Source organism: Taudactylus pleione, unplaced genomic scaffold, assembly GCF_031769625.1.
Source record: "Taudactylus pleione unplaced genomic scaffold, aTauple2 ptg000287l, whole genome shotgun sequence".
NCBI classification, from domain to species: Eukaryota; Metazoa; Chordata; class Amphibia; order Anura; family Myobatrachidae; genus Taudactylus; species Taudactylus pleione.
This window is the reverse complement of record NW_028284689.1, coordinates 250,648-274,856: the sequence shown is the minus strand read 5'-3', so window position 1 is coordinate 274,856 and position 24,209 is coordinate 250,648. Positions and strand designations below refer to the sequence as shown.

Below are 24,209 nucleotides of genomic sequence, written 5' to 3'. Positions count from 1 at the left end.
CTGAGCATAGCACTGGGATGTGTGTGACCTAGATAGTGCCCCCGTGTATACACAGGCGTATGGGTAATTACAGCCATCTGCTATGGAGAAATAGCCATAGAACTTACCAGGCAGCAGACAGGGTGAGTCTTTCCAAACTTAATCTCGCAGAGCTCGCCCAGTGCCTGCAGAGAGAACAGATCAGCATCACTGGAGGTTAGCGGCCATCTGTGGCTCATTCACACATCCTAATCCAACACTGCCGTTATACCTTCTCCCTGCTGTGCTGTAATGTACAGGCATTAGCCTGGGTACAGTATTAGGAACCGTTTACAGACGCACGGGAATTACACCAAGATCCGTAGGTGCGCCTATGGTACTGCGCCAACATAAACTGCTGTTAGCCTAGTGGGTGCGAGACGCCCCCTAGGAATATTTTTAACAAAATATTGCAATTAATTTTTACAAATGTTTTTAACTTCAAATTTTGTTTAAAAAAATTCTGAGATTAAATAAACAAACAAAAGCCATATAAGTGGCTCAGGGATTGGTTCCCAGTCGCATAGGTTACAATAACAGAGGAATCAAACACAAGACATGAGCAGGGAGGTCACTAACTGTAACCCAATAACCATTAATCAGATCAAACAACTGGGACTGTTATCCGCTATTATAGCCATGCAGTGCGCGTCCCATCACGCAGCGCAGCGGGCGATTAAATACGTCATTGTAGAGTAAGCGGAGCTGTTCTCTAGGGGTACATGTAAGGATGTATCGGCTGGTACAGTGACCTCACCATTAGGGGATATTTGAAGTTATCACTGTCCAGGGAACACTCTTTAGCAGCCTGAGCCAAGCCTTGCAGAACAGGAATGAAGATCTGTGAGGGACAGAAGTATTGTTAGACCAGCACAATAAAGAGCATTATATAGCCAAGCAGTCCATTATCACCCCCACCCCAGTATATCCATGTCTCTATAACCTTACCTGCAGTAAGAGGTGCAGAATCCTCACTAACTACAATTACAGAGCAGGTTGGCAGCAAAGGACGCCCTGTAGCAGTGACTGCTGCACCCCCAGTATGGTGGTAGGGGATAGTGAATGTCATATAATACACATGTATAACACAACAGTCTCACGCTGAGGCAGATACAAGTAACGGAACGGTGCTAGTTTAGCTCTGTAATACAGATTGCTACAAAGGTGTAAGTGACAGACAGTGTAAGAGTTTTATTTCACCTGCTTAAACACCTCCTCATCCTGATACGTCGTCCTCACAAGTTCCTGGATGAAACCAAAGGGCAGGTTCCTACAGAGCATGTATGGCACCAGGAGGGACTGCTGCTGTACAGACCTGCGCCGGAGGGGAGAGGAGCGGCACTATAACACTAAGTAATACACCTGGGACCACTGGGGGGGTTACACCAAGCTCTCCTAATCATGGCTAATAATGACACGACAGCCTCAGCTTATGATCTATACAAGTTCCAATCAGTACAAATAAGCTCCTAAAGGTATGAGGCGCTTCAGGGGTCTGTAATGAGGTGGGGAGGGAACACTAAGAGGGGTATTCAATATGGGTGTTTTATGCGTTAATATCGCACTTTTTATCGTTTTTGCGTTAATATTACTTGTTTTACTTTTACACTGTATTCAATATCAAAGACTTATCGCAGTTTTGAAAAGTCTTTGATAAAAAACGGGGATAACTTTTCACCTTTGAACAGGTGTCGAAAAAAAGTGCAAAATTGGGGTTTAGGGGTGCAGGCTTAAAAAAAAATAGCCTGCACCCCTGAGATTGACATTTAAAAAACAACTGTCAAAAAAAGTTTAAAAAAAAAAAAATTGGGACACCCCAAAAAATTATTTAAAAAATTGGTGTGCAAAAAAAAAAAAAATTGGGAAAAAATTGTTAAACAAAAGGCAAATAGGTTCAGGGCTATTCTGCATCTATGCGGCAGGTGTTTTCTAGAATAGATTTTTAGCGGCAGGTGTATTCTAGAATAGATTATTAGCGGCAGGTGTATTCTAGAATAGATTATTAGCGGCAGGTGTATTCTAGAATAGATTATTAGCGGCAGGTGTATTATAGAATAGATTATTAGCGGCAGGTGTATTATAGAATAGATTATTAGCGGCAGGTGTATTATAGAATAGATTATTAGCGGCAGGTGTTTTCTAGAATAGGCTATTAGCGGCAGGTGTTTTCTAGAATAGATTATTAGCGGCAGGTGTTTTCTAGAATAGATTATTAGTGGCAGGTGTATTATAGAATAGATTATTAGCGGCAGGTGTATTATAGAATAGATTATTAGCGGCAGGTGTATTATAGAATAGATTATTAGCGGCAGGTGTTTTCTAGAATAGTATATTAGCGGCAGGTGTTTTCTATAATAGTATATTAGCGGCAGGTGTTTTCTAGAATAGATTATTAGTGGCAGGTGTATTATAGAATAGATTATTAGCGGCAGGTGTATTCTAGAATAGATTATTAGCGGCAGGTGTATTCTAGAATAGAATTATAGCGGCAGGTGTTTTCTAGAATAGAATTATAGCGGCAGGTGTTTTCTAGAATAGAATTATAGCGGCAGGTGTATTCTAGAATAGGCTATTAGCGGCAGATGTATTCTAGAATAGAATTATAGCGGCAGGTGTATTCTAGAATAGGCTATTAGCGGCAGGTGTATTCTAGAATAGGATATTAGTGGCAGGTGTTTTCTAGAATAGATTATTAGCGGCAGGTGTTTTCTAGAATAGATTTATAGCGGCAGGTGCACAAATGCAGAATTTTTAAAAACTTACTTTAGGGACACCAAAATATGCTAGTACCCATTTTCATGTACCCCAAATTTGATGGGACCACTTAAAAAAAACGAAAAAAATAACCTAAGTGCTCTTCTGCATCACTTCTTCAATGTCGGGGAAAAACACCTGCTGCGGCTATTTAAATCCCCGACTTTCAATTAAAGGCTAAAACGGGGGTACCCATAGTGATCCCCCATGTTTTTACAACTTTAGGGGGTCTTACAATTATTTTAAGGAAAAATTCGTAACTTTACGCAAATCCAACTTCGGAGTTTCCCGTTTTCGTTAATTTTATATTGAATACGGGGATAAGCGGGAGCACGCACCAGACTTAACGCAGAAAAAAAACTCCGATATGAAACGTTAACTTCAGCAGTGAAGTTAACGTTTCATATTGAATACCCCTCTATGTATCAAATGCAATGGAGGTTAGTACATAACAGTGTATTTCCCCTTCATGGGTTACACGCTGCCAATTTGAGTGTTCAGCAATTAATAAGCGTTTACAAGGCGGCAAATGGGCAGCTCCAGACGCTCCCTTAGTGACATGAGGTCTCAGCATGGCAGTACTTACCTTGGCTGGGTGAGGGCACCTTGTAACACCAGAGCAGCATGGCAGATGCACTGCGACCGTATGTTGCTAAGGAGCTGGCTCACGTCTGGCTGGCTGCACATCTATGGGGGGAACATAGATCTATTTACATACTGGTCATTGTCATGTTCCTTTACTAAGATGGTTTAGTAATACATAGAAGACAGAACTGGAGAGAGCGTTACAGCCACGTATCAGTATACGCCTGGCGATAACCGCACTCTGAGCAACGCACGAAATACAGAGTCACCGAGAGAGGAACAACAACTTCTATATACAAGTACAATATATCAGTATACGCCTGGCGATAACCGCGCTCTGAGCAACGCACCAAATACAGAGTCACCGAGAGAGGAACAAATACTTCTATATACAAGTACTATATATCAGTATACGCCTGGCGATAACCACGCTCTGAGCAACGCACCAAATACAGAGTCACCGAGAGAGGAACAAACACTTCTATATACAAGTACTATATATCAGTATACGCCTGGCTATAACCACGCTCTGAGCAACGCACCAAATACAGAGTCACCGAGAGAGGAACAAACACTTCTATATACAAGTACTATATATCAGTATACGCCTGGCTATAACCACGCTCTGAGCAACGCACCAAATACAGAGTCACCGAGAGAGGAACAAACACTTCTATATACAAGTACTATATATCAGTATACGCCTGGCTATAACCACGCTCTGAGCAACGCACCAAATACACAGAGTCACCAAGAGAGGAACAAACACTTCTATATACAAGTACTATATATCAGTATACGCCTGGCGATAACCGCGCTCTGAGCAACGCACCAAATACAGAGTCACCAAGAGAGGAACAAACACTTCTATATACACAAGTACTATATATCAGTATACGCCTGGCGATAACCGCGCTCTGAGCAACGCACCAAATACAGAGTCACCAAGAGAGGAACAACAACTTCTATATACAAGTACTATATATCAGTATACGCCTGGCGATAACCGCGCTCTGAGCAACGCACCACATACAGAGTCACCGAGAGAGGAACAAACACTTCTATATACAAGTACTATATATCAGTATACGCCTGGCTATAACCGTGCTCTGAGCAACGCACCAAATACAGAGTCACCGAGAGAGGAACAAACACTTCTATACACAAGTACTATATATCAGTATACGCCTGGCGATAACCGCGCTCTGAGCAACGCACCAAATACAGAGTCACCGAGAGAGGAACAACAACTTCTATATACAAGTACTATATATCAGTATACGCCTGGCGATAACCGCGCTCTGAGCAACGCACCAAATACAGAGTCACCGAGAGAGGAACAAACACTTCTATATACAAGTACTATATATCAGTATACGCCTGGCTATAACCATGCTCTGAGCAACGCACCAAATACAGAGTCACCGAGAGAGGAACAAACACTTCTATACACAAGTACTATATATCAGTATACGCCTGGCGATAACCGCGCTCTGAGCAACGCACCAAATACACAGAGTCACCGAGAGAGGAACAAACACTTCTATATACAAGTACTATATATCAGTACACGCCTGGCGATAACCGCGCTCTGAGCAACGCACCAAATACAGAGTCACCAAGAGAGGAACAACAACTTCTATATACAAGTACTATATATCAGTATACGCCTGGCGATAACCGCGCTCTGAGCAACGCACCAAATACAGAGTCACCGAGAGAGGAACAAACACTTCTATATACAAGTACTATATATCAGTATACGCCTGGCTATAACCACGCTCTGAGCAACGCACCAAATACAGAGTCACCGAGAGAGGAACAAACACTTCTATATACAAGTACTATATATCAGTATACGCCTGGCTATAACCACGCTCTGAGCAACGCACCAAATACACAGAGTCACCAAGAGAGGAACAAACACTTCTATATACAAGTACTATATATCAGTATACGCCTGGCTATAACCGCGCTCTGAGCAACGCACCAAATACAGAGTCACCGAGAGAGGAACAAACACTTCTATATACAAGTACTATATATCAGTACACGCCTGGCGATAACCGCGCTCTGAGCAACGCACCAAATACAGAGTCACTGAGAGAGGAACAAACACTTCTATATACAAGTACTATATATCAGTATACGCCTGGCTATAACCGTGCTCTGAGCAACGCACCAAATACAGAGTCACTGAGAGAGGAACAAACACTTCTATATACAAGTACTATATATCAGTATACGCCTGGCGATAACCGCGCTCTGAGCAACGCACCAAATACAGAGTCACTGAGAGAGGAACAAACACTTCTATATACAAGTACTATATATCAGTATACGCCTGGCGATAACCGCGCTCTGAGCAACGCACCAAATACACAGACTCACTGAGAGAGGAACAATAACTTCTATATACTGTACAAGTACTATAAAATATCCTCATCCTTGCCCACATCTGACATCACCACGAGTCACATCTGACATCACCACCAGTCACATCTGACATCACCACCAGTCACATCTTTCCATGCGGTAGCCATGTTAGAGAACCTCCGTGCTTTCTGCCCCTCTACCTTCCTGTCCCCTACACTCCCCTTAGTATAACCCCAACATTGGTCTCTCCCAGAGGACTCCCGGTCCCACCCACTGGACTCATCGTCTCCCTTCCCTGCTCTATTAATGATTATCACAACGCACCATTCTAGCTCTCCGCCCTCTTTACTAAGCCTCATCCCATCCCCTACATCCATGTGCTCCTGACCCAGCAACAGTCTTCTCCCCGTCCCAATCTGTCAGACACACAAACATGCCTCACTTCAGCCTTATACACGTTGCTCCCCTCCCCAGTCACCGCCTCGAGCAGGCTACATCCCAGTAGGGGCAACGCCAAGCAGGTTTGCGTAAGTGCACCCGTATCGCTAAACGTTGCTGGAGTTCATGCTGCTGCAAGGCGGATGCCCCTTAGCTTATACCCTTCTGTGGCCAGAGGCCGGCCCCACGTGTATAATGGCGGCCATGGCACTGAAGGGGTTAACCCCCGTGCTGCGGCGCCATTTTTTTAAAAGGACAAAAAGGCGCCAGGCGCCCATTGTAAATGTGTACTCTGCGCTAGGCGCTGAGTGTTAATAAGTGCGCTTTTAATGTTTTATATGCCGAGGCCTGGACTTGCTGCACTGGGGGAGTGTAGGTAGAGTGTGGCTGCACGTCTGCGACCAGCGCTGAAACAGTTAAGGTCCCAGTGAGGACACAGTGTAAAAGCACACTGCACATGGTTTATAATAAAATGTATTAAAATATATATGTATTGCTGTAATGCACTGCAGCTGCTCTGCAATGCATTAGTGCATGAAGCAACGTATATGTAATAGGCTATGCACTATATGGTTTAAATGTATATTTTGCAGATAAAATGCACTTCTTGAATATGCCTGTATAAGACATGACAAGCTTGTGACTGCAGAAACTAGATGCTGATCGTGATTTCCTAGCAGGAGGTCTGATGAATAGGAAGACCTGTTGTGGTCGGTGAACTCTGGCTGGAAGGTTACTGTGTGAAGGTGTGAATGGTGTCATATAGCCAAACCCTTCATGTACAGAACTTCCTTTGAAAAGACAATCTGTTTTTAAGAACCTTTTGGATGTCACTGAATGTGTTAAAGGTTGGAAATGCCAAACTGATTGATAATTCCATTGGGAAGGATGAATGTCATTTACCATGTCCTGTGAAATGTTATATCAACATTTTAGGAGACAGTATAATGTATGATACGTAAGTTTATGTTTAGGTTTGGATGGTAGATTAGAAAGGAGGAAATTGGGTGACTCCTTTGAAATGTAATATGTGGTTAAATTATATTTTCTGAGGAATCATGATTGGTTGATAAGAACACAGGGTGGATTTGTCCCCCTGTGATGTTGTGTGTAAGAATGATATAAAAAGAGGGAGTGTGAGCCCTGTATGTGTACAACCCTGTAACTTCTTTGAGGAGAAGAACTGCTGATAAGATTTCTTGTATGCGATGTACCCCTTCATCCGGAAGGATGAGTCTTCTTTAAGACTGAGAGCAATAAACACCTTTTGCCTTTACTTCAACTATATCTGTACCCTGCGACAACAGAAATGTGCCAAACGCTATTCCGTTCTCCTGCTGTTCTGGGTAAGAGCTCCGTGTCTCCAAGTTCAAGCCCTCTGCCAAGCTACCGTGCAGACCTGGTCCATTGCGAGCGATCAGGTGGGAACAGCCGACACCAAACAGGAGGTGTGTCCGCAGTTAATCAAACGCATACGCAGCAGAAGTGGTTCCAGGTGCAGAGGTAAGAGCCTGAGGGTAACGTAAAGAGCGGTTTAAAACGCTGATGGTAGAGTCTGGTGGTGGCAGCTTCAGTAAACGCCCACAGCGTAGTGGGCGGAGTCAGTGACAGGCGGTCACTGACGGTGAGTTGGAGTGCAAAAGTGCTACCCCGTGACCAGGGCCGGCCTAGACGAAAGGCGTCCGGTCACACCTTCCAACTGCGCCTCTGGTTTCTAACTCCAGCTCCCCCCCCCAATCTCGTCCCTTTGAGTCCCCACAAGGCTCTGCCCTGGTCCACCTGTTCTACTCACTGTACATCTCTTCCACTGGTGACAGAATCAGCGTTTCTGGCTTCCAGAGTCACACCTAGAATGACAATGATACATCTGCTACCCAACCTCTCCACAAGCTATCTCGCTATTGATGTTGCAAAGCTGCCTGTAATTTCTACATGTCTAAAGCGGAGATCCTGGTCTTCTATAGGTCTATAGTCACCTCCTTCACCTCTCACTCTGGGAACCATCCAACTCTTCTGTTTTAATGTCACCGTAGAATCTACCCCTTACTTTGCTGGTCACATCCAGTCTTACTCACAAGAATCATTATCATTAACTCAAAAATGTAGCTTACACCTTTCAATCACCAGAACAAAGACCCTTACCCATAACACTACCAAAACTCTCACACATTTGCTCACCACCTCCCACCGTGACTACCAAAACCTCCTCCCATCCGGTCTCCCTCTTAACAGTCTCTCTCCACAGGTTCATACTCTGGCAAATCACTCACATTCCAGTCTCCCACATAACACTGCCCATATTCCCACCGCCACCATTACCCCCCGAAATTAGATAGTAAGCTCTTACAAATAGGACCCTCTCTCCTCCACGTAGGAGTGCTGGTGTCATGCGCCTCTGGCATGTTCTGTGCGACACCTGTTTTCTATATACCTTCCCGGTGCATGCGTAACTGGTATCTATGTCTATTTTATGAATGCAGCTGTGTGACCAGAGACCCAGCGCACATGGTCAAGATGGTAGCCACGCTACTAAGGGGGTTAGTTCCTTGTGCTGCAGCGCCAATGCCATTTGAACTATTGGCGCTAGCCGCCATATACTGTAAACGTATTTTAACATGTTATATTTAGTGCGCTGTGCGAGTTTGGTGAAATGCATTTTTAAAATGTATAGAATAAGCGCTTCTAGGAATGGGTTTCAAGAGTATTTTATTGTATAAGGAATTGCCACTCTAGGAGGCGATATGGTAATTGCCCTAGCCTAGCAGGGTGAAGGGGGTAGGTGTTGACTCTTGTATAAAAGCAATTCCTTTGAAAAGTACTTTAAGAATGTGTAAATCAGATTGTGTTTGATACATGTACCACCCAAAACAGTTTGTTGTAAGGAGAGAGGAAGCTGTTTGGCTCCTTTGAAATGTAAGCTGCATTTATTTATTTGTTGTGATATAGTTGTATGATTGGTATATGGGGAGGATTACAACATGCTGTATTGTGTCTCCTAACTATATAAAGGGCTGATGTGGCTCTGTCGGATAGAGAGGAGAAAACTTCTATAACATCTGTATGCTGTAAATGGTCTGGTCCCTGGCACCTTTAGCTACAGGACTTAGGACCTCATTCAGAGTTGGTCGCAAGCGCTGAGCGCTCGCAACAGACTCGATGTTTTCGTCCTGCGCACGCGCAGCAGCTGCACTGCGCATGCGCAAGCCCCAGAGCGAGAGAGAAACTCCCTCGCTCCGGAGCTCACTACAAAAGGGGCGGATGTCGATGTTGATCGACAGCTCGCCCCGTTTCGTAGGCAGAGCTGGGCGGGGGGTTGGCTACACAAACGGAGGCGTTCCTGACTGAACGCTTGCCGTTTTGTGGGTGGCCGCAGTGACAGCAGTGATGTCAGTGGGGAGCTTCCTGCTCGATCAGAGCAGGAAGCTCCTTGGGGCTTGCGTTTGCCGAGACCCAACCTTAGGGTCTCGTCACAAGCCCTGATGGTCGCTATGGTCTTGACCATCGCGACCATCACCCTGGTCGGTCGCTAAGCTGTGGGTGGTAACCCACAGCTTAGCTAGCGAACAGGAGGCCGCACAGAAAAAAAAAAAGGAGCGCCCGCCCTCATTCAGAGCGACCGCCTCTGAATGAGGGCCTTAGTCTTTTTAAACACTGCTGAGCCATAAACATCTGGCCTTTAAGAGGCTTCATCTGCTGTATCCTGTGACCACCAGAAGAGAGCAAAACGCTATTCCCTTCTCCGGCTGTTCTAGATTGAGCCCAGTATGTCCAAGCTACAGCCCTTTGCCAGCTACCCTGTGCAGAAACTGGTACATGGTGAGGGACCAGTGGGAATTAGCCAACACTATCCCGAAGGTGTTGCAGCAGCAGCGTGCCCACACGTATCTCAGAAGTAGAAGGTTCCAGGTGCCCGTGTAAGAGCCTGGGAGAAGTGGTTCCAAGTGCCAAAGTAGGAGTCTGGGTGGAAGTAAGCGGTTTGGTGGTGGCACCAGCTTACCAGTCTACTGCGCGGTGGGAGGAGTCAGTAACAGGCGGATAAAGATGGTGAGAGGAAATCCCTAAGAGTGGAGTACGGCCACTCATCGACAAGTAACCACCCTAATATTCCAAGTCAGAGGATATGTAATCGCCTGGCGGGGCGAGGTCATCGGGTCTTTTGTATTCCGCCTATTAGCCCCCTATATCTTTGTTCTATGCTCTTTATCGCCAGCGTATAGAGCTGCAGCATTGCAGGACACCAAACTAATAACAGAACACACTTTGCATTTGTTTGTGCAGGGTGTGAGCACGTTACAGCTTCCATAATGTTCTGTATTATCCCTTAGCAAAGGTGCACAGATATCAGATACACCCAGACCAGGAGCCAATGCCGCCCATAGACCTAATGCCATCATTACAGCGCTTATTAGAACACACAATGTGATACAATGGTGAGCCGCAATCTCCTGGCATGTGAGCGCACAGGCCGCACCATGGCGTCTCGCTTACCTTTGGTGCTTTTCTCTCCTCTATCCCCACTCGATCAAAGCACTCGATGAGGTAGTTGAGCATCTCGGTCTCTTTGCATGTTTCTATAGTGAAGTGATCGCTGCAGGACTCTGTGCTACTAGCTCCACTACAGGAGAGAAGAGAGAACATTACATCAGCTCCACCATCCGCTGCATCTATATTACTGGGCTTGTCCGGTAACACACAAACCCCAAGAGTTAGTGAGATCCGCAAATCACAGGCAGTAAATTACACGTTGTAAAGAATAACAGATTAGTAGCAAAGTACAAGAGGCTTTTATTGCTAAACCGGAGACCATTAGATTAGTTATGGCTTAGTGTTATCAGGCTGGAGCACTGACTGCAGCTACACAGTGTCCCTCCAGCACAGCTACACATGGGTAGTGACGGGAACCAGAGGGCACCACACAGGCCTAGAGCCTGTACAGAGGTAGGAGGTACACAGGGGCTGCGTCCTCTATACAACAGGTGACATGCCGGTGATCAGTCATATTCTGCATATTGTACTCTGGTTGGCATCAGTCATCGCCTGAACATGCCGGCCAACCTGACGATAACAGGCTGTGCATGTTGGGGGATGAGGGAGGAGCCTGCACTGAGTGACCTATCATACAGTGAGGGCACATTATACACTGCACAGGATGATGAATGATAACAGGCTGTGCATGTTGGGGGATGAGGGAGGAGCCTGCACTGAGTGACATATCATACAGTGAGGACACATTATACACTGCACAGGATGATGAATGATAACAGGCTGTGCATGTTGGGGGATGAGGGAGGAGCCTGCACTGAGTGACCTATCATACAGTGAGAGCACATTATACACTGCACAGGATGATGAATGATAACAGGCTGTGCATGTTGGGGGATGAGGGAGGAGCCTGCACTGAGTGACGTATCATACAGTGAGGACACATTATACACTGCACAGGATGATGAATGACAACAGGCTGTGCATGTTGGGGGATGAGGGAGGAGCCTGCACTGAGTGACCTATCATACAGTGAGGACACATTATACACTGCACAGGATGATGAATGATAACAGGCTGTGCATGTTGGGGGATGAGGGAGGAGCCTGCACTGAGTGACATATCATACAGTGAGGACACATTATACACTGCACAGGATGATGAATGATAACAGGCTGTGCATGTTGGGGGATGAGGGAGGAGCCTGCACTGAGTGACCTATCATACAGTGAGGACACATTATACACTGCACAGGATGATGAATGATAACAGGCTGTGCATGTTGGGGGATGAGGGAGGAGCCTGCACTGAGTGACCTATCATACAGTGAGAGCACATTATACACTGCACAGGATGATGAATGGTAACAGGCTGTGCATGTTGGGGGATGAGGGAGGAGCCTGCACTGAGTGACATATCATACAGTGAGGGCACATTATACACTGCACAGGATGATGAATGATAACAGGCTGTGCATGTTGGGGGATGAGGGAGGAGCCTGCTCTGAGTGACATATCATACAGTGAGGACACATTATACACTGCACAGGATGATGAATGATAACAGGCTGTGCATGTTGGGGGATGAGGGAGGAGCCTGCACTGAGTGACCTATCATACAGTGAGGACACATTATACACTGCACAGGATGATGAATGATAACAGGCTGTGCATGTTGGGGGATGAGGGAGGAGCCTGCACTGAGTGACATATCATACAGTGAGCACATTATACACTGCACAGGATGATGAATGATAACAGGCTGTGCATGTTGGGGGATGAGGGAGGAGCCTGCACTGAGTGACCTATCATACAGTGAGGGCACATTATACACTGCACAGGATGATGAATGATAACAGGCTGTGCATGTTGGGGGATGAGGGAGGAGCCTGCACTGAGTGACCTATCATACAGTGAGGGCACATTATACACTGCACAGGATGATGAATGATAACAGGCTGTGCATGTTGGGGGATGAGGGAGGAGCCTGCACTGAGTGACCTATCATACAGTGAAAGCACATTATACACTGCACAGGATGATGAATGGTAACAGGCTGTGCATGTTGGGGGATGAGGGAGGAGCCTGCACTGAGTGACATATCATACAGTGAGAGCACATTATACACTGCACAGGATGATGAATGATTACAGGCTGTGCATGTTGGGGGATGAGGGAGGAGCCTGCACTGAGTGACATATCATACAGTGAGGGCACATTATACACTGCACAGGATGATGAATGATTACAGGCTGTGCATGTTGGGGGATGAGGGAGGAGCCTGCACTGAGTGACCTATCATACAGTGAGGGCACATTATACACTGCACAGGATGATGAATGATTACAGGCTGTGCATGTTGGGGGATGAGGGAGGAGCCTGCACTGAGTGACATATCATACAGTGAGGACACATTATACACTGCACAGGGTGATGAATGATAACAGGCTGTGCATGTTGGGGGATGAGGGAGGAGCCTGCACTGAGTGACATATCATACAGTGAGAGCACATTATACACTGCACAGGATGATGAATGATTACAGGCTGTGCATGTTGGGGGATGAGGGAGGAGCCTGCACTGAGTGACGTATCATACAGTGAGGACACATTATACACTGCACAGGATGATGAATGATAACAGGCTGTGCATGTTGGGGGATGAGGGAGGAGCCTGCACTGAGTGACCTATCATACAGTGAGGACACATTATACACTGCACAGGATGATGAATGATAACAGGCTGTGCATGTTGGGGGATGAGGGAGGAGCCTGCACTGAGTGACATATCATACAGTGAGGACACATTATACACTGCACAGGATGATGAATGATAACAGGCTGTGCATGTTGGGGGATGAGGGAGGAGCCTGCACTGAGTGACCTATCATACAGTGAGGGCACATTATACACTGCACAGGATGATGAATGATAACAGGCTGTGCATGTTGGGGGATGAGGGAGGAGCCTGCACTGAGTGACATATCATACAGTGAGAGCACATTATACACTGCACAGGATGATGAATGGTAACAGGCTGTGCATGTTGGGGGATGAGGGAGGAGCCTGCACTGAGTGACCTATCATACAGTGAGGACACATTATACACTGCACAGGATGATGAATGATTACAGGCTGTGCATGTTGGGGGATGAGGGAGGAGCCTGCACTGAGTGACATATCATACAGTGAGAGCACATTATACACTGCACAGGATGATGAATGATTACAGGCTGTGCATGTTGGGGGATGAGGGAGGAGCCTGCACTGAGTGACATATCATACAGTGAGAGCACATTATACACTGCACAGGATGATGAATGATAACAGGCTGTGCATGTTGGGGATGAGGGAGGAGCCTGCACTGAGTGACCTATCATACAGTGAGGGCACATTATACACTGCACAGGATGATGAATGATAACAGGCTGTGCATGTTGGGGGATGAGGGAGGAGCCTGCACTGAGTGACATCATACAGTGAGGACACATTATACACTGCACAGGATGATGAATGATAACAGGCTGTGCATGTTGGGGGAGGAGCCTGCACTGAGTGACCTATCATACAGTGAGGGCACATTATACACTGCACAGGATGATGAATGATTACAGGCTGTGCATGTTGGGGGATGAGGGAGGAGCCTGCACTGAGTGACATATCATACAGTGAGAGCACATTATACACTGCACAGGATGATGAATGATTACAGGCTGTGCATGTTGGGGGATGAGGGAGGAGCCTGCACTGAGTGACATATCATACAGTGAGAGCACATTATACACTGCACAGGATGATGAATGATAACAGGCTGTGCATGTTGGGGATGAGGGAGGAGCCTGCACTGAGTGACCTATCATACAGTGAGGGCACATTATACACTGCACAGGATGATGAATGATAACAGGCTGTGCATGTTGGGGGATGAGGGAGGAGCCTGCACTGAGTGACATCATACAGTGAGGACACATTATACACTGCACAGGATGATGAATGATAACAGGCTGTGCATGTTGGGGGATGAGGGAGGAGCCTGCACTGAGTGACCTATCATACAGTGAGGGCACATTATACACTGCACAGGATGATGAATGATTACAGGCTGTGCATGTTGGGGGATGAGGGAGGAGCCTGCACTGAGTGACCTATCATACAGTGAGGGCACATTATACACTGCACAGGATGATGAACGATTACAATGTTGTAATCGTACAGGTGTTCCACTCTCGTATAGTGGATACGCACCTTAAGATACACACCCAGACAATCTATAACTAAGTTGGGCAGTCTATACCCAAGTTCTCACTGCCATTGTTACCACATGCGTTACTAGCGTTTTTAATGCTAGAACTCCCAAAGATAGTACACATGGTTTCCAATGGCACCGTACTCACTTACGTTTTTACAAGTATTTGGATGTGTTGTGGTTCATGTAATTCAATGCATTCACAGACAGAGAACACATTTGGGACATTTTCAAGAACACCAGGATTCAGGAGAAAACTCCAGTGGGTACAAAGCCTAACGTAGCCCTGCTATAAATATAACAGCCAGCTATACGGTAATAGAGTACATAAAGCAGATTAAAGTCTGCAATTGTCTCCGTCCCCTTCTGACAGCGGAGGCTGCGATCATGTGGGCTAAGGTAAGATTCAGGAAAACGTAGCCTACGCCATTCAATAGGAACATTGACAGGATGGAGGCACTTAGTGACTCATGTCTCAGTGAGGTCATTAGTTGTAACAAATTCATGAGCTGAATTTTGCTTCGGTCCACAAAATGACTTCCTTTACTGTGCCCAGGTAGCTGATATATTTCACATGTAAAAGGGAACCCGTTACCCACAAGTAACTTCAGATAAAGCATGAGCTCATGTAGGGCAACACAGTAGCAGAGTGGCTAGCATTATAAAGCACTGTAGACATGGGTTCAATTCCCTCGATGTAAGAGAAAACCGCAATGCACTGATCGGGCATAGCAACCGGCATCTGCAAGCGTTAGTGAGTGGCACTCCCGCATGCCCCCTCCACCAGTACCTGGACCCAAGCTGAACACTAGAAAACTCCTCTTCATCGATCTCCTCGTCACTGGAGTCCTCAACCTCATCGGTGCGGGCGAGGAAGAGGAGGGACAAAGGGTTGTCGTACACACTGGCACAACATGAAAACACATAGTTACTGGGGTAGGGTAAAGGGGTAAAGCATCAAAACTTACAGGATGTCTGGGGCTCCAAAATAAGTTACATCCCATTATAGCAGCTAACTGACCCATTCTAGCAGCTAACGGACCCATTCTAGCAGCTACTAGATGCTTCTAGTATAAATGACGGAACACAGATATGGAAATTTGGGCAAGAAAAGATTATAGAAGTATGAGGGTAAATTTCATCACCCACAAATGTACAAGCAAAGTATACCAGGGTCATGCCAGCATTACAGAACCTAGATCACCACCACACAGGAATGCAACTGCCCATCATGCACCCACACTGTGGTAGGTATCCGCCCGACATACCTATATCCTTAGCTCACCGCTCTCTCAGATGGGAAGCTGCTCAGCTAAGTGCACCAGGGAACACATTTATAGAGTGCAGCACATGTTGCACTTCACCTCACTTATAACTTAACCTACAGAATGAATCAGTCACAAGGTGAAAAAGAGCGTTCTGTACCTCTGGCACTCAGTAAGCTGAACCACAAACACCAGCAAGCAGAGAACCGGACTGAGGACACACGCATGCAGGTTCTGCTCCTCTAGGTCATTGCTTTCAACCAAACTGACAATATATCGGGACATAAGTCACCACCTTATACAACCAAAATCAAACCATTAAGATGGGAAGTGATAGCGTTAGCGTCCGTGGGCCATCACCGGCTAATAGATCAAATAAACAACCCTAGAAACCTATTCAGTCATAATGTGGGATTTGCAACGGTCACTTGGTAACAGGGCCACAAATCACCAATGAGCAGCCGGAGTAACGCCAGCTCAGCACCTAGGAATATACAGCAGCTTAAGCGCTATAAAAGCTAATAGGACTTATTACCTGGGAATGCTCGGGGCTTGGGGCTGTCCCAGTAAGATTATGTTCTGTGACTCCAAACCCCAGACCTGAAACACACTAACAGCACAGACAGATAGCGGACTGAGAGGCACAGAACATTTCCCATACCGGTGCAGGTGACCCCAGCTTCTCATCACCACGTAAGAAGCTGACACTATGTAAATGCACGGATATAACTAGAGCAAGTACCCAGAGGAATGAGTGAGGGGAGCATGAACACGCGTGTGACACAGCGGCTGCAGAACGCACACCGTGGGAAATGGTCTGACCCTGCACTTAGGAGCATGGGCACACAGGTGATCATGGCACAGCTCTCCTCGCCTTGGGGCGAGGGCTGCTAAACATGCACTTGGAAGCGATAATGCAGAGAGCACACACAACATATAGAAGTCACGCATGCACACACCCCGTAAAGCAAATACCTAGGTGGGATCCGGCTCAGTCTTGGGGACACTCTGGGAGATAAGAGAGGCCTCTGCCTAGGTGAGCTGGCGGGCACTGCCCGAGGGCTGCTGGACAGATGCAGGACGGGGGAGACATTGGCAGTCCTTGGACTGGACGGGATGGGCAGTGGTCCTGAATGGGTGACACTGTAAGGCCGGTAACGTGTGGAGGTGGTAACGGCTAGAGGCGGGCTGGCCTGTATGATGTGAGGACTGCCGGGCAGGGAGTGCTCAGCGCTGCTTGGCTGGGTATTAGATATAGGGAGGACGGGTGAGTGAGTCACAGGCATACGGACAGTGTTCAGGGCAGGACTAGCATCATATAGACTGGAGCAGAGAGAGAAAAACATCATGTATAATATAAAGTGGTTACATCAGGAGAGAAGTAAAATAGAACAGTCTGCATACAGGTCCATGAATATCAACACAGCATGTCGGCATTTCCCTGTACAAACATTAACAGGAGCAGCACAGAGATGAATATGCCTCACGTAGCACCAGAGGATAGAGGATGCTATTTATTATTATTACACATTACTGTATGGTGAGAACCCCTCTATTCACGTAGAATGGACTCAGGATCTGTAAAATCACATACATGATAAAACACACACACGGGTTGGGTACTGCACCCCGGCACTCAGGATCCCGGCTCTCTTCCTAACCAATACGTTTCGTAGGGAAGCCGGCGGTCAGGGATGCAGACGCCAGAATTCAGGGCGCTGCCATGCCGACCACCGGGATATAAACTACATCCCATACATACATGTCTAAAACTTCAATCAAGAAGAGACTAGACTCCTTAGCAGGTAAGACTCAGGACAATGAGCACATGTGACTGACACACAGAGGTGGCGGCCATTTTACTGGTAGAACCAATATTCATGAGAACAGCCCAGCAACGCACAAGGACCGCGCCACAAGCTCCTAGAGAACAAAGACGTTGTGTTAATGAATTTTGGTTCAGACTGCAAAGTAGGTTCCTCCTAGCTGCAGGTGATATATTATATTATATAGTATTGACCTAATATATATATATCTCCGGAGAGTGGAGGGATGGAAAAATATATGTAGCAAACGAGGCGGCACTCTGGCATCTTAAAGAAGTACAATAGACGCCATAAGGTAAGGTCAACGTTTCAGAACACTTTACTTGGGTTCTTTCATCAGACGAAAGAACCCAAGTAAAGTGTTCTGAAACGTTGACCTTACCTTATGGCGTCTATTGTACTTCTTTAAGACGCCAGAGTGCCGCCTCGTTTGCTACATACATACACACACACACATATATATATATATTTATACACACGCACACATATAGTACATACCACTACATTTCTACTGATCTCTCATTAGGAATCTGGGATATAAGAGGGGGCTATGAATGAGGGACTAGCCATTAGAATGGTCCTACATTCAGTCCCCAGCCTGTGTAATGGTGCAGCAGCTGAATGTTACTGCCTGTATGTAGAATAGTGAGCGATAGGGAACTATATGCTGCTTACACAGGAGTCTGCTCACTGCATGGAGGGGATATTACACCCGTGTGTCACCAAGGAGACTTTATGTAGCTTACCTATTATCCCTTCCATAGCAGCATCCAGCAAATAGACAGGGAGAGAGACCAAACACATTGTTACCAGGAAGCAGCAGCGATAGATATTACCCAGCACTCTGTACAGAAGTTACATGTATCTCTTCCCCCCCCAGGAGCTGTCATATTAATGTGGACAGTCACTAGACAAACATGGACAGTAATATCTAAGTGCCATTCATGTTCCACAACGCACACACCAAACAGCGTGTTACTGAGGAAAGAGAATAGCCAGAAGACGGATTAATATCAGCATCACAGGACGGCCCTACAGCTTTCTATTCTCGTGTTTGAGCTTCCTATTAGGACAATAAGCCTTCAGAACAGTACATAATGCGCCCTCCACTTACCTCGACACAGAGCTGGCGCCGAAGGATCCTGGGTTACAGAACATGGGGCTGGTGCCAGGATGTGACCCCGAATTCAGTACTAAAGTCGTGTCTGGGATTCGCGTTGCTGCGATTGGCTGAGACGTGGCCGTCAGACTGGCGAATGGGTTGTCATCTTTCGACTGTGTGGACATCATCAAGACCTCCATTAAAATTTGTCCAATTAAGTCCTTAAAGTTGGAGTACACTACAAGACACAGAAAGAAACAGACTTATAATGGAGGCCAATCACTGGGACTCCAAGAGCACAAGGATCACTCATTACACAGTAACTGATAGAGAGGCCTCTCCCAGAACTACATGCGGTCAGGTCTGAGCGCAACAGGAGAGACCTGCGCTACGGGTTCTACCCTCCGGCAGGGGTGGAACGCTCTGGTACTGGCAGCTTACTGGATAACGTCTCCCATCCTGGGATTAGCAGCATCCCAGTCTCTGTGCTCTTCTCATGACACAGATCGGTCTCGCGTGTAGGCGGGGTATGTACTGACTGGGTGAACATAACTTGTTTGGGTATCGGAAGGAATCTTATATTGTTTCTATTTACGGTAGACAACAAAGTTTTAATAGTGGGTTCTCCAATGGGTCAGAAAAAAATCTGGGGGGGTGGGGGGGTGTTACACACATACCTTCTTTAGTGTCCTGCCTGAACTGAGCAGAGAGGGATCGCAGGAAGACGACATCGCAGTCTCGGTCCTTCCACGACACCCTGAAGATCTTACAGACCAGCTGCAGCGATTGCTCCTCAGATACCTCCGATACGGACGACGGCTCCTGCAGCAGAAGAGAATTCACCATCATTCACACACTCACCGCAATATTACGGCACAAGCTCGTCACACGCCGTAAGCGATACGGCCTCGCACGTCACGTGTCACTGGGGCTTATTATGATGGTCACCTGAATATAACACGAGTACGAATGAGCCAATCAGCTTCTGCAGTATAGATGTGAGGCCATACTGGGACAAGTGCCCAACATCTGCGGTGATAATCCCATTATGTAACGCCAGCACCACCAGTAGTGTTACATGTTTACTAAGTTTACAAAACTTAACCTTGAAAGAACAAAAAAAAGCCAACGCTGGAAAGAAACAAGAGATAAGAACGGCTCTACCTTATCAGCGATGCTTCTCTTCTCCCTGCGGTCACTCTCGTCCACCTCCATATTCTCTATTCCTGAGTCTACATCCACCTGAGACATGCTGGAGACCAGAGACGTCATGTAAACCTCTCGCTGCCAGCGGAACGTACACACACACACACGTACGTACACACACAGTTTTGTTCAACAACAAATGACTGCATTTCTGTAAAATGACATTAGTATATAATGGAGGCGCATATGGTGTTAATCCAATGGTAGTAATGCTAAATTCGTCCAGCTACGGGTGACCGCACAGGATTTGGCACACCAAGGAAATACCGGGCGGCTTTTCATACTTATTCAGACGTCCTAAGGAAGGGGGCGCATGCAGACGTCATTCTGTTACCATGAGCTTGGGGTAACTCACAGGAAAGAGCAGAAAAGTCCGACCCCTTGCTCCATATTTACTGACACATGGCCGCTCTGTATGGCTGATGGTCAGGGGGCGCAGCCAGAGAAGCGCTGCGGGCAGGGGGTGGGCTCAGACATGGTAATATTAATCACTACCACGAAGCGTAATGTGCTGCCCCCACCCCTCTAACTACTGCCTGGCAAACCTAAGCATTGGCAGGCCAGGCCCAGGACTACTGTGCCAAGGGACTTAGAACCTCCCCAACAAATAAATGATGATTTCAGCCTCACAGTAGCCATACCCGCGTTCCCCACCAGCAGTACAGCATGTTATTCTGCTTCTATGTATCCAGTGTACCACACACTATAGATTGTAAGCTTATTTGGCCAGGGCCACTTTCTCATTCCGTTTTAGGTCTTCATATGTAATTTGTGTCACGTTCCCCTCAGCGCACCACATTGCTTCACTGAATTTACAGGCCGCTGGCTTGTTAGACATATTTGGCTACACACCTCCCATGTACGGGATTTACTTCCTTCATTGTAACAGTGACATTTCCGCAGACCGCCGTCTTCCCACCGACACTCGCACTACTGGTCCAGATCATGGGGTATAATGGGGACCATTGAGCGCGAGTCAGCAAAGTTACCTGGACTCTATACTGGGGGGTAACAACCTCCAAATGTTTCTCTGTTCTCTGCTCACCACTTTCCAGACCTATACTGAATGTACGTCTGTCACCGGCGTGGCGGTGTGATCCGAGGGGACGAGTGACATCACTACTCCTGCAGTGGCCGTCGCCTGTCCTGATCGGCATCTGCTATTCTGAGGGAAGTGCTGAGGTTTTGGACTTCATGTTAATAATTGCACATTATAAGGAGCCATATTTAGCAAGATCTGTATTCACTGAAACAAGTTCTGCTGTTTTCCAGGTTGTTTCCTTGAATACAGAGGTTGTTACATTCGGTTGTTCACAACCTGCAAACAATAGAAAGTGTGTTTCTGAATGAGCAGCTGCAGATTTCAGGCAGACGTCCTATTTCACATATCAGAAATTGTTCCATTTATCTATAGGATTCAGCAAATTTATTTTAAATTAAAGTCATTTTTGATTTACTGATATTACAAGAAAAACATAAAAACAGAAAAACTGTTCTTCTAACGCATTTTACCTTTTTTCACAGGCGACGCTGTCAATGTCCATGCTTTGGGAGCGAGACAGGGACTGGGACTGCGTTTCCAGGCTATTGGATGGGGAACTGCTGAGCGAACTGACGCCTTCACTGCTCTGGCTCCGATGGGCCACCCCTGTAACAGATCACGTCAGGCCAGAGCTGTAATCGCCTTTAGTAACACACGCTCAATACAATGATCGGGGGAAAACGGTTACAATCATCCACATAAGGAACAATTCACCTCTAAGCATACTCACAGGTAGAGGAATATTTGCCAAAGCTAAAGAAATAATTTGTAATCAGAACTCGTTTTAAACTATTTTGTATAGCAGCGTAATAAATGGTGCGTGTATAAGGACAGACCACATAAGATAACTTCTGGGCTTGCAGAGGAGAGTGTGTCTCCTAATCATTAAGCAACATGTGAGAAATGCCAGAGGTCACAATGGCGACCGATGCCCAGCTATGGTCTCCAACGCAAGGTCCATGTGCACAGCATGGCGGCTGCATCAAGGGATGTGACGTATCCGCCAAGGAACACCCTGCTCGGAGGGTAATTCCACCATGGCCGGTGTATATTTTTATATGGTGATTCTCTAGCCTCTGACTCCTCACTTATCTTATAGATACAGCCACATCCTGCTGCTCCTACACACACCGTCCTCTCCAGCTCCCAGCACTGGCAGCATGCCCTACACACCATCCTGTCCAGCTCCCAGCACTGGCAGCATGCCCTACACACCATCCTGTCCAGCTCCCAGCACTGGCAGCATGCCCTACACACACACCGTCCCCTCCACCTCCCAACACTGGCAGCATGCCCTACACACACCGTCCCCTCCACCTCCCAACACTGGCAGCATGCCCTACACACACCGTCCCCTCCACCTCCCAACACTGGCAGCATGCCCTACACACACCGTCCCCTCCACCTCCCAACACTGGCAGCATGCCCTACACACACCGTCCTGTCCAGCACCCAGCACTGGCAGCATGCCCTACACACACCATCCTGTCCAGCTCCCAGCACTGGCAGCATGCCCTACACACACCGTCCTGTCCAGCTCCCAGCACTGGAAGCATGCCCTACACACACCGTCCTGTCCAGCTCCCAACACTGGCAGCATGCCCTACACACACCGTCCTGTCCAGCTCCCAGCACTGGCAGCATGCCCTACACACACCGTCCTTGTCCAGCTCCCAGCACTGGCAGCATGCCCTACACACACCGTCCTTGTCCAGCTCCCAGCACTGGCAGCATGCCCTACACACACCGTCCTTGTCCAGCTCCCAGCACTGGCAGCATGCCCTACACACCGTCCTGTCCAGCTCCCAACACTGGCAGCATGCCCTACACACCGTCCTGTCCAGCTCCCAGCACTGGCAGCATGCCCTACACACACCATCCTTGTCCAGCTCCCAGCACTGGCAGCATGCCCTACACACACCGTCCTTGTCCAGCTCCCAGCACTAGCAGCATGCCCTACACACACCGTCCCCTCCACCTCCCAACACTGGCAGCATGCCCTACACACTGTCCTGTCCACCTCCCAACACTGGCAGCATGCCCTACACACACCATCCTGTCCAGCACCCAGCACTGGCAGCATGCCCTACACACACCATCCTGTCCACCTCCCAACACTGGCAGCATGCCCTACACACCGTCCTGTCTAGCTCCCAGCACTGGCAGCATGCCCTACACACCGTCCTCTCCATGTACCAGCACTGGCAGCATGCCCTACACACCGTCCTCTCCATGTACCAGCACTGGCAGCATGCCCTACACACCGTCCTCTCCATGTACCAGCACTGGCAGCATGCCCTACACACACCGTCCTCTCCAGCTCCCAGCACTGGCAGCATGCCCTACACACACCGTCCTCTCCAGCTCCCAGCACTGGCAGCATGCCCTACACACACCGTCCTCTCCAGCTCCCAGCACTGGCAGCATGCCCTACACACACCATCCTCTCCAGCTCCCAGCACTGGCAGCATGCCCTACACACACCATCCTCTCCAGCTCCCAGCACTGGCAGCATGCCCTACACACTGTCCTGTCCAGCACCCAGCACTGGCAGCATGCCCTACACACACCGTCCTCTCCAGCTCCCAGCACTGGCAGCATGCCCTACACACACCGTCCTGTCCAGCTCCCAGCACTGGCAGCATGCCCTACACACACTGTCCTGTCCAGCACCCAGCACTGGCAGCATGCCCTACACACACCGTCCTCTCCATCTACCAACACTGGCAGCATGCCCTACGCACACCGTCCTCTCCAGCTCCCAACACTGGCAGCATGCCCTACGCACACCGTCCTCTCCAGCTCCCAACACTGGCAGCATGCCCTACGCACACCGTCCTGTCCATCTACCAGCACTGGCAGCATGCCCTA

The 24,209-nt window shown here is 47.6% G+C and overlaps 1 protein-coding gene across 2 annotated transcripts in view; it reads right to left on the bottom strand.

Annotated features, from left to right (window-relative positions):
• The window catches only part of UBE4B (ubiquitination factor E4B), a 91,571-nt gene that overhangs the window by 29,869 nt on the left and 37,493 nt on the right, over nucleotides 1-24,209 (bottom strand). Inside the window, exons 3-13 of one of the 2 annotated variants that reach the window (XM_088482415.1) lie at nucleotides 21,809-21,944; nucleotides 20,255-20,342; nucleotides 19,768-19,912; nucleotides 19,103-19,328; nucleotides 17,138-17,485; nucleotides 15,688-15,801; nucleotides 10,660-10,786; nucleotides 3,359-3,459; nucleotides 1,219-1,333; nucleotides 776-859; nucleotides 108-164 (exon numbers count right to left, since the gene is read on the bottom strand). In XM_088482415.1, coding sequence (XP_088338541.1) covers nucleotides 108-164; nucleotides 776-859; nucleotides 1,219-1,333; nucleotides 3,359-3,459; nucleotides 10,660-10,786; nucleotides 15,688-15,801; nucleotides 17,138-17,485; nucleotides 19,103-19,328; nucleotides 19,768-19,912; nucleotides 20,255-20,342; nucleotides 21,809-21,944 — 1,541 coding nt within the window. The remainder of the gene's footprint in view (nucleotides 1-107; nucleotides 165-775; nucleotides 860-1,218; nucleotides 1,334-3,358; nucleotides 3,460-10,659; nucleotides 10,787-15,687; nucleotides 15,802-17,137; nucleotides 17,486-19,102; nucleotides 19,329-19,767; nucleotides 19,913-20,254; nucleotides 20,343-21,808; nucleotides 21,945-24,209) is intronic. The other variant, XM_088482416.1, reaches the window with a different exon arrangement.